Raw genomic sequence first — 18,453 nt, 5'->3', positions numbered from 1 at the left:
ATAGGGGAAGATAAGAGAACCTTTACTTGTCCGACAATGGGAACATTGCTATGCAAAGACCAAGAAGAGCAGGAAAATGAAAGATTGTGCAATCAAAAATAAAAGAGAAATTGTAAAATGAATAGCTTGTTGTAAAAATAAACTTAAATCTAATAATTTAACTAGGAATGGATTGAAATTAAGAATGCACTGCGGACTATCTTCGCCACCACCATCGCACTCAATTTCAGAACCATGTATCTGGGCCTCAAAACTCCTGCCATGGGCACAACAAATGGATATTTTGGAACACACTTTTGAAAAATGGATGACACAAATTGTGCTGACGATTTAAGGACTGGACAGTCACTGCAACTGACATACGGAAAATGCAGGGGGAAAAAATTATGAATGGACAAATTTGACTGACATTGGACTAAATGGGACAAAACAAACAAACAAACAAACAAAACAAACAAACAAAGGAATGCACTCCAGCTCGAGTCGCTTGTGTGTTGCCTCCTTTACAGCTGAATAACGTGTGCATGTTTTGTTTATGGTGTAGTAGATTAATCTTGCAGCTCAGGCTCAGTCCCACAGCAGCAATCACTTTTCCTTCACTGGGGTTTGAACAATGTGTTGGCCAGCTGAGCGGCGGTGCGCATGTTTTCCACCAGAGAGCAGCACTCTGCGGCCGGGGTTGGCCTCATCAGGGGCGGCTGTTTTCTCAGAGCAACTTCCAATTTCCCCACCCCCAAATCCTAAACTGCCTCACGCCAACATCAACCCCAAACTAGGCCTACTACAGCTCCTCGAGTGGGCTTCAGTACAACAACAACCCCCCGTGAAATCCAAAATCCGGTGTATTGGTCGCAATAAAAAAAAAACCAAACTGGAAACACTCCGAAGAACGTGCCATTTTTAGACACAACCCCTGAACTCCAGCTCGTGCGTGAAGTCCCGGTGCCCGTGGAGAGGTGGATAAGGACTCTCTCCGCGCGCGTCTGGGTTGAGTTTAGTTTGTCCTCGGCTGAAATATTTGCCCTGCAACTGCGGCGCAGCTTTAAAGCCCGGGCCCCGCCCCTTGGCGCTATCACATGAATCTGGACTCGCCGTAGATGAGCGCGAGAAGAAAAAGTTTGTTGGAAGTTACACTTTTTTCCCCACTTTTTCATGATCGCGCCTGCGGTTCCCCGGTTCAACGTGGAGTTTGCAGCGAGCCGCGGGCCGTGGAGCGAGCGGCCGTGATTTTCCACGTTTTTTTCCACGGTGGAACACAGACAGGAGCGCGAGGGGGGAAAGTGTCTGCTTGAAGGTATGTGGAAGTCTGAAAGCAGCTTTATTGTGTTCAGATCGGGCTCCGTGAGACGTCCACACTTAGAAGACTCACTTTTTGTCAAAGCTTGGTGTTTTTTCAACTTACTGACTTCTCAAGTGTTGTTGCTTGAAATAGAAAAACGTCTCTAAAAGTTCAGATGGGGTGGGGGCCGGCGGGGGCGGGGGACAGTGTAAACAGATTCGATCATCTTCGCCAAACCCGCATTAGTTACCCGTAATCTCACTTTCTCTCTACTGTTTTTTCTGTGATTGCACTTTTGGTCAGATTCGTCTGGACGCCACAGTTTTGTCGACATGGACGCGCACTTCGGCGCGCCTCCCGCGGGGCAGCAGATCGTGCACGTCCGCGGAGACTCGCAGACGGAGCTGGAGGCCCTTTTCAACGCCGTGATGAACCCCAGCAAAGCGCTGCGGCAGCCGGCCTCAGTCCCCATGAAGGACCGGAAACTCCCCAAATCCTTTTTCACACAGCCGGACCCGCGGGGCCACTCCAGACAAGTACGACCACTCACCGAGGCTTTTCTCTCACTTCACAAACCGATTCCAACCAAAGTTAAACATTACTGATTTAATTGTAGACAAACATCAGTTGTATCGTCTGGACTCTGTTTTTAGACAAACAAAACGCTTCGACTCTCCTCCAAGAGTCTGGGAGCTCAGGTTTTATGTCCTACTCTGTAGGAACCTGAGGTCCCAGACTCGATTCGCAGATTGAGAATCACTCTTGGAGCAGAGTCGAACCGTTTTGTTTTTATAAAAGTCCAGACGATACAACTGAATTTAGTCTACAATGGAAACACTCCTGGATGATTTGTTACTGATTTAAGATGTAAAATGTGGTGGTGATTAACTGTGGCATTATTCTGAATACATGTTTATCGTTGAACCCAGTTAGTCCTATAAGACTTGTAGCTCTAATGCTTCTTTTGTGATTTTTAATAATGCCATATGTTTCATCATCCTGCAATAATGGTCACAGTGGTCAAGCAAGACATCCATTCATATTCATCTAGACTGCATTTAGGGTTAGGGGAAGTAACTGGAGCTCCTACATACAAAATACAGAGCTTCATTCACTGAAACCTTTTACTGCCATTGCACAAACTTATAACCGTTGTTTTACAATGTACCCTGTTACTCTTTTATTCTTTTGTTCAAGACATTGATCTTGATGTGAAGTTACTTGTTGACACGGAGTGTAAATATCACTGAACTTGAAATGAAGAATAAAAAAGCCTCCTGTTGTGTATAGTTAAAGATGTAAATCAGGGTAAAGAGGGCTACATTTTGAAAAGTACAGAGCGGAGTGCCACAGACACATGGCAATGAAGTGAATCATGCTAAAAGTTGCATTTGATGTATGGCTTGATGGGCCACCGCGCCTTTAATGAGGCTTGAACCATTAATGTAGGTTTGTATCACATCAAAATGTTTTATTTTTTACAGGCTATGATAGCAGAGTTGTTTTTCAAAATGTGCAGTAAAAAGTACTACTTTTGGTAATTTGGGCAAATTCAGCAGGAAGCCTGAGGGCCATAGTTTGGCCCTGAGCCGTAGTTTGGACACCCCTGATATAGAGGGTGGTTTTATCAGTCTGTACAATAGTCATTTATCATTCCAGCAATTGTTTTCTTTAGTGCAGGTTTCATCCAAGATGTTTTCCTATTGAAAAACTGTTTCTGTGGAGCTCACGTGGGAATGTTTCAGGTCACTTTGGTCGGTATATCGCCTGAATAAAGCCGACAGATGTTTCAAATATCATATTGTAACTGCCTCCATGTCAAGGCTCGTGGAGGCTGCAGGTTGACAAATGGAACAATGTCAACAGGAATGAAATGTGGATAAAGCTTATACATATTTTAAAGGCATTATACCGTTTGAACAGTTTCCATTGGTGTGAGACAAATGAGCAAAGTATATGACATTGAAACATCAAGACGGAAATTAAATAAACCCATAATTAGTATCTATATTAGTATTAGGCTGTTATTTAATTTTAAAATAAAATCAGGTTTGAAAATACTGTATATTAAATATAATATGGTCCTGGTCCTCACTGTTTTGCACCTAATGATGGAGGCAGACATAAACTGCACTTTTAACTCTGGGTTAAATTTTTTCTATTTGAACTTTTATTGTATTTCACATGTTGCATTATGTTACTTAGTGCTCCTCATACTCTATTTACAACTTTATATTTGAAATCTATGACAAAAGTGAACGGTCGAGTTATCATGGCCTCCTCTGAAACTTCCTGCACAAGTAAACTCCTGCACTTATGACAAAGTTTTATCCGTAAGTGTTTCTGGTCCCGTTGGTGAGCGGTTGTGGGGAGGCAGTGGTAGTTTCATGTCAGTTGCTAACCCTGCTTGTTTTCTCGTCAGGCCAGTTCAGATGGAGGTGTGTCTAACACACTCCCTCCGCGTCACGTCCGCGCCCACTCCTCCCCTGCCATCCTGCCCCCGCAGGCGGATGTAACAACTGCCCCGGTCATCCCTGATGATATACCCCTGCCCCACGGCTGGGAGATGGCCAAGACTCCCACCGGACAACGATATTTTCTCAAGTACGGATTGCACTACACACGATACCAGTAATCTGAATTGTATCATTCTTTAACGGAAAGAACAAATACCATTCCTACATTAATTCACATTACAGGCTTTAGATGGAGCACATCCCTAATACGCCCCTACTTAGTTTCACCAATGACCTTACTTATATAAAATATCTGCTATAGGCATCGTTCATAACGCTGCACGTTGATCAAAGTACTGATGTTGTTGAAATTCTCTGAATTTAGGAAATTATTTTTTAAAGGTGATAATTTTTCACCATCATAAACTAATTTGGTAAATTGTTTAGCTTGTCTTAGCTTGTTTGTGCCTTTCTCAAGACATAAATGCACAATTATTCCCTAGTATGCTAAACAAAACTGTACATTTATGGGATAACCAACTATAGTGTTTTTTTAATTGTGTACCATGAAAGACCTAGAAATGCATTTCAAAATCAGTGCACTCTTCCATTCAAAAGACCTGGCTGTCAAAGTGCGTGTGCCTGGATGTACATCTGGTAATACAGGTAAAGCAGGTTGTGACAGAGCCTCTCACTCCTTACCCGTCAGGTTGCAGTGGTTTTTCACATTTGTTCAGACTTGTTGTGTGTGTGTTTGTAGTCACGTGGATAAGACTACCACCTGGCATGACCCTCGTCTGGCACAGCTTCAGTCTGCAGCTCAGCATCCCCTCTCCGGTGCTGGACCCCCGGCCCACACACACTCGCTCAGCAACCCCGCTCCGACTGTGCAGCCACAAAACATCAACCCAGAGACAGGTGCCTGCTGCAGTCTCACCTAAGCATCATCATTATTCCTGCATCTTTACACAAATCTTGATTTATGATAAAAAAATGAAGACCATGAGGTAGGATTTCCCCTTAGGATTTTGGAATCATACATATTACACTAAATTATTCAAATTTGATTGATCACATGCCTATGACCATTATAAACGTATACTTTAGAGGCTTAAAGTTGTGCACTAATAAATGGATAATGGTTCGTGTTTTATAGCCGTTATATCCACTCGGTTTCAACAGAACGGATGAGCATCATTTATTTTACCAACAAAATTGTATCTCATTGTATCACAAATAATATTTCCACAAAATTCTAAATGATTGACACATCATACTACGCATGAGTTTGTGTTTTTTCCCTATGCCTACGGTTCTCTCTGTACCTCGACTCCCCTTATACTACATTCTCATTTCTGTAGAGGACAACAGCACATGGCACAGACACACAGGAGAGCGGACGTGGGCCTGATTCAACCTTAAACTATTAACAATGCACCGCATACACAATATTCACTCACTGTGTTACTGTTCAGGTCCTCTCTCTGAAGGCTGGGAGCAGGCTGTGTCTGGAGATGGAGAAGTGTACTACATCGATCACTTAAATAAGATCACCACATGGGTCGACCCGCGTCTAGGTAGCACACGATCAAATTTATATATGAAGATTTGTTAATTATTACTATGAGAAACAGTTTATTACATTGTCACAACCACTAGTTGCCACAATAGTAAAATAACACAGCAAAGTGTGGAAACGTATTCCTTATTTCAATACATTTATATAATACTATCAACACTGGATAAATTGTTTTTGCAGCCAAGATGAACCCTGGGCTCCTGAGCTTGGCAATACAGCAAAGGCAGGAAAACGAGCGTCTCCGGTGTAAACAGCAAGTCACCTCACAGGTTAGTGTTTCTCCGTGTGATTTTGAAACCTGTTGAATTTGGAAAACTTCTCACTCTGTTTTTGCACACAGGATTCAGGGGTAAGGAACCGAATGCCTGGTGGAATGGACCGTGACAGAAACACACAGACTCTTGTACCTCCTCTGGACGTCCGAATCAGAGCCTCAAACCACGAGCCAACACTGAACGGGTAAAGATGACAACTCTGCAGTTTAGAGACTTATGATACTGTGAATTCATTGATTGTACTGTGAGTTCCAGTTAGCCAGGTGTTGCCAGATCGCGCTGGACACATGCTGGATTCTTCCGGGGGGGACATGTCTTAAAAAACACTTTACCGTACATACAGAATAAAAAACTCTCAAATACATAACCATTAAAAATCTATTCTCATATGATTACATTGCAGTGTTTTAATAAAGTTTTTCTTAAAGTTTTTTTGTAATGTTAATCAAAAGCAATTCCAAGCCTTCATACTTCTGAACATTGCATGCCGTGTGTTAAATGGAAACATTATTTGAACTTTAGAAACGGCAGACTTTTTTAACAAACCTATTCATTCTGAAAATGTCTCGCTCTTCACACTCGGTCTAACATTATCAAGTCTTTAGAAGTATTAACTTTGTCCATCTTCTACTCATACTACATGTAGTTAGTTTATGCCTTATTGCCTTTCTAATTGCTTTGAAATGTGTGCTTATTTAAGGGCTCACTCTCGAAATGAGAGCACAGACAGCGGCCTCAGCGTCAGCAGCCTCCCGCGCACTACAGACCACATGCTCAGCCCAGTGGATCACATGGACACCGGTAAAACAACAGTTACAATATAGACTCAAGGCCACAGGAGAACACATCCTGTTCTCCTGCTCGACAAGAAAGAAATTATTGTTTTGTGTGTTGGAAAGACATTATTTAAGTAGGCATTATTGTGACATGATTGATATGGTAGGTGTGTCAGAAGAGTTTTATGAAACTAGGACAAATAAATAACAATAGGGTCTAGATGCATCTGGTTTAATGACGGAGCGAGCGCAGAAATGATGGAAATTCACATATGAATTTTCTCCTCCATTAATTTATGAATAGTATGCTGGCTGGCTCACTTACAGCATAGAAGTACAGCAAAATGCATACCGGTACATAGTTTATTTGTTTGCAGAAATCTCTTATTTGTCTACAGTTTCCTCAGAGGTTATGCTTATCTCTGTGCCTTTTGTGTTTGTTTTCCAGGTGATTCTGGTGAAAGTTCTTCGCTGACCCTGCAGGAGTCGATGCCGCCGGTGCTGCCAATGTCCGAGGGCGACGAGCTGATGGGCCTGAGTTCAGACCTGTTGATGGACATGGAGACGGTCCTCTCTGGATCACACATGGACAGGGACAGCCTGCTCACCTGGCTATAGGGCATGTAGGCCATACATACCTCACCAGCCCCAAACATGGTTTAAGATTACATTTTTGCAACATGACTGAAATATTGGAAGAAATGATGGTACAGAGAAACCTTGCTTTGAGAAAGTGATGGATGTGAACGATGTAACACGAAATGGACAATGGGACAATCAAAGAAGGAGGTAAGCTGCAAGTATTCAGCCCTTTTTGAATAAGATTTTACATGAATATGAGGCATGCAAATTTATTGTGATACTCATTTTTAGCTTCAGATTGTGCTCACCAAAGCAGTGAATTTTACATATATTTTTTTACCATTTGCACCAGCAAACAAAGAGGATCTAATGACCAGGATAAGTCAAAAATATGCCTGGTGTTGTTGGCGAAGCAGCTTTACTTTTCTATTTAGTCCAGTATTTTGTCTTGTATAAAGCAAGTAACAGGAAAGTTGTTTAGTTTGGAAAAAGCTATATAATTATGAACTTCTGTAAAGACACTACATAATGTCTCACTACAAGACAATTTGTTACATGTCTGGACACTACAGTTGAAAATGCTTCCACTTTAAATGCACTAAAGTGCGCGCCCTTGTGGGGAAACGTATGAGCTTCGGGAACAAGAAGGACGACCATTCACTTGAAATATCAACATTAAAGGAAAAAGAACGTTTGGTTATAAGGCTTTACTTGTGACATCTCAGTATATTATAAGCTAACGCTAACCACATGGAGTAGTGTCCTTTACTTGTTAAATGTGCCTTTACTAAAAATCTTTCTAAGATATTTTAGCTCTTTTAATCAAAAACAGTGTTTGAATCTATACAAAAGCTAAAATATTATTACCAAGTCTTGTATTATAATAATGTTATATTGGGTTGATTATGCTCATGTAATTTGATATTTACAAAGCTCACTAAGTAGTAGTAACTTGTTTCTGTTGAAATAAGCTTACCGTGTTTTATGCTCGTGTGCTGCTTGGAATCTAATGTGTCCAACTCATCTGCAGCCCATGTTGTTTTCACATTGTCCCCACTATTAGTTTGATACATTCCTTGTTTTGATATTCAAACATTTTTTCAGAGAAAATGTATCCACATGAGGGGGATTCAATAGTCTCAGACTTTATGAGCTTAAGTGTATCAAATGCCCTGTTATCATTGTGTTCATTTGCTGTGGCCTTTGTAAAACAGGAGTGCAGCATAGTATTTTTTTGTGACAAATTATGGTAATATTGTGTATAAAAATGAAACTGGTCTACACAAAACGTGAAAATACTATAATGTTTTTAGCAATGAATTTGACAAATACTCATTTTTCATACTCATAATTTTAATGAAATTATTTAGCTCAGGTAATCAATGCTTTAACATTGCAAGAACAAAATAGCAATTAACAGAAGCCTATTGTGCCTTTTTAATAAAGATCTTTTTGTGTTGCAAATAAACAACATATGTAAAACTAAACTAATATAATCAACATTTTGTGCTGGGATGTTTTTGCTGTGTGTTTTGATGGTTTTAACGCTGTCTGGAATTGAAGTTGTGTGTTGGCCAGCTGGTGAGAGCATTTCTTTCATGAGCTTCCTTTTATATTGTGTAAAGCTATTAAGAGTGTTTTTTGTATGATTAATAATGTGGTTCTACAGCTCACTCATACGACACGTGCTTTAGACTTTATTTATCCTGTAAATGCGTGTGACACTTGTTTTGGATATTAAATGTAATGACATTTTTATTATACACAGAGTTGGGAGGCTGTCAGAACTGTTTTTTTTTTACCTTTTTATGCATGTATATGCGTGTATGTGTATATATGTATGTGTGTGTGTGTATGTGTATATATCTATCTATATATATATCTATATATATATATCTATATCTATATCTATATCTATATCTATATCTATATCTATATCTATATCTATATCTATATCTATATCTATATCTATATCTATATATATATCTATATATATATCTATATATATATATATATATATATATATATATAATCTCTATATATATATATATATATATATATATATATATATATATATATAATCTCTATATATATATATATAATCTCTATATATATATATATAATCTCTATATATATATATATAATCTCTATATATATATATAATCTCTATATCTATATATATCTATATATATATATATATATATATATATATATATAGAGATAGATATATATATAGATATAGAGATAGATATAGAGATAGATAGATAGATCTATCTATCTATCTATCTATCTAGAGATAGAGATCTCTATATCTATATATATATAGATCTATATATATATAGATCTATATATATATATATATATATATATATATATAGATCTATATATATAGATCTATATATATATATATATATATATATATAGATATAGATCTATATATATATATATAGATCTATATATATATATAGATCTATATATATATATAGATCTATATATATATATAGATCTATATATATATATAGATCTATATATATAGATCTATATATATATATATATCTATATATATATCTATATCTATATGTATATGTGTGTATATATATATGTATGTGTGTGTGCATAATAACTTTGAGTTTCTGTTTTAATAAACTTAAAAACACGTGAAATGTGGCTGCTCTGTCAATAAATTCAAATATGATTGCTCCTAATGGCCATAATGCTTGTTCCATTTGTTATTTGTCCTTGGAGAGACGTTTTCTCTGAGTTTCTGTGTTCCAGTGTCAAATCAGAAGACCAGTGAGCAGTGGATTACAAAAAAATCGAAATTAATTGCTGTGATATTTATAAGTGAATATATCTAAAATATTAAACACAGTCTACTTTGAGAACTGTAAAGTAAACTAACTTACTTGTAATTGATCAACTTGAAACCGCTGTTAAGTTTCAGTATTGGGGAACAGAGAGTGAGACATAGGGGACTTCTGGGGCGTGCAGTAAGTTACGCACACGGGAAACCCCATGTCCCTTTTAAATACCATTCAACTCTGTTCAAAAGCCTCGTCCTGACTCAGTCACTGCAGCCCTGTGAGAACAGCCTCTCTGTAAGTAGCGTTTAAACTTGTTTAATGTTCGTCAATGTATGTTGTTGAGATGATTAGGCTACTTGACTATAATACTTGAAGATAATCACGCTCCGGGAAATGTAACATCCAATTGTCTACGCTGTTGCTGGTAAAGTAAAACAAAAATCGAGTGACTTTTTTTAGTCCAGTAATCTATACGGATTTTTAGAACTATACACTTAAACTACCCCGATAATATAATAGATCCGTGGTAAAAACAGTACTTGTTCTTTAGTATTTTGGCTGTAAATACATCCATGGTAAATGCTGTTTTCATGCTCTCCTCTAGGGGGCGGAACCGGAAGTGTGATCTGGGAAGCACGGGACTTTCCGCTCCGTCCAGACATTACGCCACGGTAAGCGCCCAGAAAGCGAAATACTCATGTTTAAGGTCAACTTCGTGCTGCATTTCCACTGTATTTCAAACACACACGGCTGGAGTTTACTGCGCAACGATGGCGGAGCCCAACAATCAACGATCAAAATGTTAACAATCGTGCGCTAGCAATTGCTAACAAATACACATAACAGAGGATTGTGTTCGTCACAAATATGTACAATCTGGTTAATTGTGCTGTTTAATTTAATGGAACACATAGCTTAAGGTCAGCTGTTAGTCATGAGTGAATTACGTGTAAAGAATTCTTAAATCACGAGGAATGGTGATTCAAATTAATATATGCGAGAATCAGCTGGAAAGTACCTCCTATCGGCCGGAAGCGTAATGACGGTATTATTAACGCTGCTATCGTTTTTACGTGTTAATAACATAATATCATACATGCATTTTTAAGCCAGGGTTGTTTGTAATCAAGTTGCTGTCAGTCTTTTGTTGGTGACATTAAACATGAGTAGAACATATAAGAATTCGTCCCTCTACAGCTCAAATCGTATCGTATTAAAACAAAATAACAAAACCAGTGAAAAGGTTGATAATTGGTGAGCCCTTATTAATGAGCCATCTAACATTTTTAATCGTTATAGTGATTAACAAGACAGGCCTCACAAAACGTAATAACTGATACAAAGAAACCATGGAAAGAGACTTATTTATCTAATATTGCCTTGGACATCTTTGTGTCGCTGTTTTTGCTTCTTCAAATGTTCTCATCCAGTTTTTATTTTTTTTAGGCCCAAGTGAACCCCCCATATCTCCACTATCACCGCCAAAGGAGCTAACAATTTTCCTTTTGGTGTTTTACCGTTTAATTATGGCGGCTTAAACACATTCAAAAGGGATGTCCTGTCGGGGGGAGGGGTTTGAGAGAAGATATCCCAGCGGTTTGTGTGTGTTGTGAAGTCGGCGTGTTTTTATTTGGTCATGTTTTACTTTATTACATATATGTTTAAGTCTGTATGCATTTGCAATATGTTTCCTTTATGTTTTGATGCGGTGTACATGGATCCAGGCTGAAGTGATGGGGCGGTGTTTAACTAACAGTAAAAGAACTGATTGTTGTGTGGCGATAAGGATGTACTTTGAAGGTTGTTCAAAGCTTCTTGACTTGCTGGTGGATTTAGTCGTTGAATAAGTTGAGTTTGTGTTTTTCTTAGAGCTTAAGTTTTGTCTTTATTGTCAGTCAATTCTCGCCGGGTGCCTTTATTTACAGTTTTGTGCGTGAGTGAATCAGAGCTGATATTCTCAAACCTTTCTCCCTTTTTACGGACATCCCTTTTGCTCAATATTAATCCAGTCTTTAAATGGAAACACTTCTTCAACTCAAAAACAACCAATTTTTGATGAGCCTGTGTCGAAACGGACCACCACCTGAATTACAATACGACAACTCCTCAGGTATATTTTGACCCTTTTCCTTTGATTAAGTTGTTTTTCCCTCTAACCAATGAAAATGTCTTTCCAGAGCTCTTCCGCATTTCCAGTTTTGCTCGGTTCCCATCTTCAGGGGTGACTGAGCGGAGTTTGGCACGAGCGGGCTGGTTTTACACTGGTGTGGGGGACCGTGTGCAGTGCTTCAGGTGTAATGTGACTGCAGAGGGGTGGCAGCCAGGAGACTGTCCCACAGAGAAACACAAGCAGCTCTCTCCGTCCTGCTCCTTCATCCAGAGCATCCCTCCAACTGCCAACCTGCTTTCGTCCTCTCACTCGGCGTTTTCTCCTCTCCGCATCCCACCAAACCTTCCTGTAAGACCCCTTGGTAATCCACTCTGAACAATCCCTGCCCAAGGAATTAGTAAAAGTCAGAATATGTCTAACTGGGGTTGCCAGATTTTAAGAGTGACTTTGGAAAAAAAAGCACAGAACAAGAAACCTCAGCCCCACAAAACCGCTGAACGAGCGCTAGTTAACTATGACAACAGCTTTAAAATAATCTGTATTTCAGTAATTACTGGGTGTATTATCGTTAAACTGACCTGAAAAAACATTAAAAATCACCTTTAATGACGTGAAAGGTACAGGTCAGGTACACTGCCAAAAAACGGTCAAAATTTGGACTCTACTTTCCAAAAAAAAGTCCAAAGATTCTATAAAGAAGTGGATTTGGCTACTCGGTCTCCCAACAGGTTGAGAACAAATTTGAGGATGCTTTCATTGTAATCTTAATATGCTCACAAATATGTCAAAGATATTTTACCAGTAAACCTGCTATAGTTTGGTGATGAACTTTGTCATTCTTTGCAGCATTCTGGCCCAGCTCCAGCTGCTCCAAATGCATCAGGCAGCCATGGTGAAGAGCCGGTGGGCTACTTAAACATGGGCTTCTCCGCTCTGCCTCCCTCTAGTCCTCTCAGTTCCCGCGGTGTAGAAGACATGTCCCATCAAAGGCCCACGTGTCATAACCCCAGCATGCGCCGGGAGCAGGACCGCCTGGACTCCTTCCACTCCTGGACTATCACAGTCATCACTCCAGCTGAACTCGCCAAAGCGGGCTTCTACTACCTGGGTCAAGGCGACCGGGTGGCCTGCTTCAGCTGCGGAGGACAGGTGACAATGAGACTTATATTATGGGAACAGTTGTTGTGTGCTATATGTAGGGTAGGAGCTCACATTGATACAGTATAATAAAGAATGGTTGATGAGCACATTTTATAAGCACATCATCAGGAATGCTCTTGATTAAAAGCAGCCGTGTCTCTTGCAGTTGAGTAACTGGGAACCAGGCGACCGAGCTGTGTCCGAACACCAGAGGCATTACCCCAACTGCCGGTTTGTTCGAGGCGACAGAGCTGACAACGTGTCTTTGGCTGCTACCTCAGGAGCGGCCACCCAGCAGCTTTCGTCTGGAGCATCTACCTTGAGCAATGTGTCCAATCCTGCCATGGCCCAGAGTGAGGAAAGACTGCTCACATTTGTCAACTGGCCTTCGCGAATCCCAGTCCGGCCCGACCAGCTAGCCAATGCCGGTTTCTACTACGTAGGTAGGGAATTCAGATTATTCTACTCAGTTAAAGTATACCACGATATTGAGTAAATGAAGAATGTCTGTCAAAACTGTCTTTCTAACTGCACTTTTACTCAACCATTTCAGGTCGCAATGATGATGTGAAGTGCTTCTGCTGCGATGGAGGTCTGCGCTGTTGGGAATCAGGAGATGATCCTTGGGTGGAACATGCCAAGTGGTTTCCTCGGTAAATATGAAATGAAAATGTCTTGCTTATTCACAAAAAAGATCAAGTTGTAGCTTCAGACTCATGTTAAACAAACAATGTCTGGTTTGTCACAGGTGTGAATATTTGCTCCAGGAAAAGGGTCAGGAATTTGTTCACCAAATTCAGGCTCGTTTTCCTCGTCTGTTTGAACAGGTTGGTAAATATTACAATTATTTTTCTGTTCACATCCTCTATAATATAGTGACTTAAAATACTTGTTTTTCTTTATTCAAGCTGTTAACCAACGGAGATGGCTCCAGAGAGTTTGTGGACCCCCCTGGTAGGTTAGACTGGCCTTGTTTTGCTACCAAATTATCAATACAATATTCAACACAAATCTCTTCACACAGTGGTTCACTTAGCACCAGGAGAGGAGCGCTCCGAAGATGCAGTTATGATGAACACTCCTGTCATTAAATCTGCTCTAGAGATGGGCTTTGAGCGCAGCCTTGTCAAACAAACCGTACAAAGCAAGATTTTGACCAGTGGTGAAAACTACCGAACTGTACAGGAGCTGGTGTCTGACCTGCTGAGTGCAGAGGACCAGAAAAGAGAGGAGGAACGAGAGATGTTAGCGGAGGCTATGGCATCAGGTTGGGTCTATTTCCCAGTTGTATGCATTTTGTGATGTGATGTATAATTAACTAACTTTTGGCGTCGCTTGTCAGATGGATTCACATTTGTGAAGCGGCACCAAGCTTCACTAGTCCAGCGTCTGAAGACAGTGGAGCCAGTCCTGGAGCATTTACGAGACCAAAACGTTCTCAGTATGTTTTTTTAACAAGGCCGTGGGTACAGAACCGCGGCGCGGTTAAATAGCCCAGCAGTTTCAGGAGCCGTGGCTGAAACTGCTAGGCTATTTTTAGCCTAGCAGTTTCGGCCGCGGCTCTGTAGACACTCCCTTTTAACAATTTGGCTTTGGCTCCTGATATGTTTAACTCATTCGTAACATGTCTTTTATATTACGCAGCTGCTGAGGAATACAGCGGTCTCCAGGCCCAGACATCGGCACAACAGCAAACTGCCAGGCTGATAGAGCTCGTCCTCACTAAAGGCAATGCAGCGGCTGAGGTTTTCAGAAACTGGATCCAGAAAAACGATGTTCATCTACTAAGAGATCTAATGGGTACGTAAAGGATTGGTCTTATTTCATGGACTCACTCAGTACGGGCAGCTTGTTTCATGTTTATTTCTTTTTAGCTCAATCAAATGAAGCCGTATCACCAAGTCAAGACCTGTCGGGTAAAGCCAAATTGACCTCAGTTATATCCATGTATACAACTCGGTTGTCTAACAGTTTTCATCTGCAGACCTTCCTATGGAGGAACAGTTGCGCCGCTTGCAGGAGGAGCGCACCTGTAAAGTGTGCATGGATAAAGAGGTCAACATAGTTTTTATTCCATGTGGACACTTGGTGGTGTGCAAAGAGTGTGCCCCGTCACTGCGCAAGTGTCCAATCTGCAGAGGGTTGGTTAAAGGCACTGTCCGAACCTTCCTCTCATAAAGGATTTTAGGTTTATAGTTGATGAATGTCAAAGCAATGTCTTAAACCCACTAGTTATGAACACTTGACTGAGACCTTGGTATTATTGCATAATAAATAAAAGCACTCAAAAGCATTCAGTGTCTTTGCACCAATTCCTGATTCCAGTTGAACATTTAACTAAAAGCTGCAGATTAAATGTCAGCTTTTAGCTATTTGTCTAAGTGAAACGTTCCAATGCTGGGGATGGGCCACTATAGGGTAAAGAAATTTAAGTCTACACAGGTTGGATTACACGTTTCACTAAATTGTAGTTTTAACATTTGTGAAGAACATTCTGGTTAGATATGGGCAGCAATGACAGCAAGGATAACATTTTACCTAGCAACCATACTAGAGCTAAAAATCCATATGAATACCACAAGTGTTATTTTCCTATTCCCATTACCTGATATTTTATTAAACGATTTTTCAAACAGTCAGATTATCTCAGCAGTGGTTTCAATGGCCGTCTCACATTGACAGGAATTTGGTTTAAGAACTCGGCACCATTTACCACAGGTTCTACCCTACCAAACTGAGTGAATAGAACAGGAGAACCTGTCAGACTAATGCTACTAAATGGAAACAAATACAGGATACACTTAGTTTGTACAAATATTTATTATTCCACATCTCTTGAGCCACAGTTTAGATGATGCCAATCTGTAAAGAGAAAACAAAACATTATTACTCAATATTCAGAACAGCCTGACAAGTTGAACAGGGTCAGTATCTGGCATCAGTGGTTCCTTTGAATGACGTCACAGACAGTCTGACTTCAAAAAGTTCATCATTTGCACAATATAGAGGCAAGTTTATAGCACCCACAATATATTAAGCTAGTGAAGGTCAAAGAAAGGGGACATACCTTGTTTGCAACATCCAACGCATCATAATCTGGTGCAAGGCGGACATATGCCTTCTTTTCACCATCCGGCCTAAAGATCAGAAATGTTCAAATTGAATAATTGTTCTCAAATACATCCATATACGCAGGACAATTACTTCAATTAAGTGGTGGTGCAGTGGTGGGTTGTGTATTTTTTATGAAACTGGGTCAGATCAGTTTAATTCAAATATAGATTTAAATATATTTTCATAAATTGTATCTTGAAATCATTTTTCAACCCCCATATTAGGAACATATGCAAGAGACTCACAGACCATCCTCAAGACATAAGAGATTTAAGTATGTCTCGATTAGGATTGTTTACTATGCAATATTGGCCATCAGTCACCTAAAAGTGGGTGTGAACAAACTTAGAGCTGAACAAACTTAGAGCATCTAAATGTTTCTACCCCTAACTGCAAAGGAGCTCATGCATAAAACCACTATTTAAAAAGTACTTGTTAACAGTGTTTGTGGATGCATGTTTTCCTTTTTGATGGTGTCCCATATACATTTTAAAAATCTAAATTATCCAACAATACATTTGGCTGACTTAAAAATCTAGTTTAGTGATTGACCGATACAAATAATGTAATTGTAATTATAATGGTTAATTAGTACCAAACGTCTGAGCCCTAAAGTGACAGATTCTGTCCCTTTTACCTGATGAGTGTGTTGACTTTTGCCACATCGATATCATACAGCTTCTTAACCGCATGTTTGATCTGATGTTTGTTGGCCTTGACATCAACAATGAATACAAGTGTGTTGTTATCCTCAATCTTCTTCATTGCGGACTCTGTCGTCAAAGGGAACTTGATGATGGCATAGTGGTCCAACCTAACAACAGCAATGCCATTAGTGATCATAACAAATCAACGAGACACACACAATCAAATACTTTGCATCAGTATGTAAAAGTTGGAATCAAAACTGTTCATACTTTGATCGCATTAAAACATCATTTGCAAAAATGTAGATTATACAAATGAAAAATTGCTCACTTGTTTCTGCGAGGAGCACTTTTGCGAGGATACTTGGGCGTTCTGCGGAGACGAAGAGTTTTGGGGCGACGGAAGGTGGGAGAAGTCCGGATCTTCTTCTTCCTCTGGCTGTGAACGCCTTTGAGCACAGCTTTTTTGGCCTTCAGGGCCTTTGACTTGGCCTCAGTCTTGGCAGGGACAACTGAAAGAAACGAGCAACTCATTAAATAAGCCAAAACATGCCAGAAATAAATTATACACTTACACCAGAGGAAAATCAATGGAATAGTTGAATGGGCATATTACTTATACATTATTATTCCCAGCCCCTACGAACTACTGAACAAAATACTAGAGTATAACCACCCCAGTTAAAATACACAGGCATAAAACCCTCTCAGCGGCTTGAAAGTTTTTGACCAAATGGACTACCAGCGATGGGCTTGTTTATGTCCAGCAATAAACGAATATGTGTTAACGCGAAAGCGTATGCCTTAAAGTTGGACATAACGGTCATTCTGCAGAAACTGCAGTTTAACATGTAATAACCTACACAAACGTGTATTTAAAACAGAACCTACAGATCAAACTGGCTCCACAAGCACAAGACTTGACAACTTCTCAAGATCAGGATTTCAAAACTGACACGCGATTGTAATTTAAAGTAAAACAGCCATGAAGCCATATCTGAATGGATCGTATGACTTTAAGATATTTTCGTAGCTATCGTGCTAACTAGCTTAGCCTCACGTTTCGACATGCTGCACACGTTTAGTTTCCTCATCATTTAGACCAGTCATAGAAGCCAGAGCTACAACATGCATTCAATATCAAACTATATCGTTCTGGTAAATGTGAATCGTTCATTTCTAGTAATGTAAAATGGGTATTATCAGTAGAATATTCATTAAGTTTTGATAAATGTACAGACCTTCCTTCTTCACCTTCGGTGCCATGTTGAGAAAGGAAGAGCAACCGGGGTTTCCAGACGTATAATGCACGGGCGAGAGCTCGGTAGTATCGCGTGACTTAGAGGCTCATGGTTCTATTATTCGTCCATTATTAAATATCATGGATCTAGGGATATTTTAATGGATCCATAATCTAGATCCATCTTAAAAATAGAAATAAAGCAGACTAAATAGATAATAATATTTATAATCCATCTTTGTTATATTATCCCCAAAAATATTTCACAATCGAAAACATAATCGCGGGTATCACTAATAGCCATGTTACAAAGACGAAGATGATTAATACAATGAATTAATGCACATGTATTAACCCACTGCGCTCATCACATGGAGTTGTAGACAGAGCCTGTCATCCCGATTCTGGAGCCCAGAACTAACCCTAACCCTAACCTTAACCCTAACCCTAA

General features: G+C 39.7%; 3 protein-coding genes across 5 annotated transcripts; 2 read left to right on the top strand and 1 right to left on the bottom strand.

Moving 5' to 3' along the window:
* Positions 1-1,030: 1,030 nt before the first annotated feature.
* On the top strand, positions 1,031-8,716 carry LOC140360769 (transcriptional coactivator YAP1-like). 3 transcript variants are annotated; one of them, XM_072446134.1, is made up of 9 exons: positions 1,031-1,294; positions 1,583-1,815; positions 3,702-3,883; positions 4,496-4,653; positions 5,211-5,312; positions 5,495-5,583; positions 5,655-5,773; positions 6,290-6,390; positions 6,814-8,716. In XM_072446134.1, the coding sequence occupies exons 2-9, from the start codon at positions 1,612-1,614 to the stop codon at positions 6,981-6,983; spliced, it is 1,125 nt and encodes a 374-aa protein (XP_072302235.1). In that variant the 5' UTR covers positions 1,031-1,294; positions 1,583-1,611; the 3' UTR covers positions 6,984-8,716. The 3 variants fall into 3 exon arrangements, with proteins under 3 accessions (XP_072302235.1, XP_072302238.1, XP_072302237.1); XM_072446137.1 differs by lacking the exon at positions 5,211-5,312 and having other exon boundaries at positions 1,109-1,294; XM_072446136.1 differs by lacking the exon at positions 1,031-1,294 and having other exon boundaries at positions 1,536-1,815.
* A 1,633-nt stretch (positions 8,717-10,349) lies between these two features.
* birc2 (baculoviral IAP repeat containing 2) lies at positions 10,350-15,294 on the top strand. The gene is made up of 13 exons (XM_072446132.1): positions 10,350-10,422; positions 11,198-11,861; positions 11,929-12,209; positions 12,708-13,010; positions 13,168-13,444; positions 13,555-13,654; positions 13,750-13,828; positions 13,910-13,955; positions 14,026-14,268; positions 14,344-14,442; positions 14,646-14,801; positions 14,876-14,917; positions 14,986-15,294. Exons 2-13 carry the CDS (start codon positions 11,768-11,770, stop codon positions 15,177-15,179), a joined length of 1,914 nt encoding a protein of 637 aa, XP_072302233.1. The 5' UTR covers positions 10,350-10,422; positions 11,198-11,767; the 3' UTR covers positions 15,180-15,294.
* Positions 15,295-15,802: 508 nt separating this feature from the next.
* Positions 15,803-18,118, bottom strand: rpl23a (ribosomal protein L23a). The gene is made up of 5 exons (XM_072446131.1): positions 18,004-18,118; positions 17,094-17,274; positions 16,753-16,929; positions 16,069-16,138; positions 15,803-15,863 (listed from the first exon to the last, which is right to left on the bottom strand). The coding sequence occupies exons 1-5, from the start codon at positions 18,026-18,028 to the stop codon at positions 15,849-15,851; spliced, it is 468 nt and encodes a 155-aa protein (XP_072302232.1). The 5' UTR covers positions 18,029-18,118; the 3' UTR covers positions 15,803-15,848.
* Positions 18,119-18,453: the final 335 nt, after the last annotated feature.

Source organism: Eucyclogobius newberryi, unplaced genomic scaffold (genome assembly GCF_026437365.1).
Source record: "Eucyclogobius newberryi isolate DKJ021-1_F unplaced genomic scaffold, fEucNew1.0.hap1 SCAF_15, whole genome shotgun sequence".
Lineage (NCBI taxonomy): Eukaryota > Metazoa > Chordata > Actinopteri > Gobiiformes > Gobiidae > Eucyclogobius > Eucyclogobius newberryi.
Note: the sequence above shows the minus strand (reverse complement) of the source record. Positions and strands in the feature narration are given on the sequence as shown.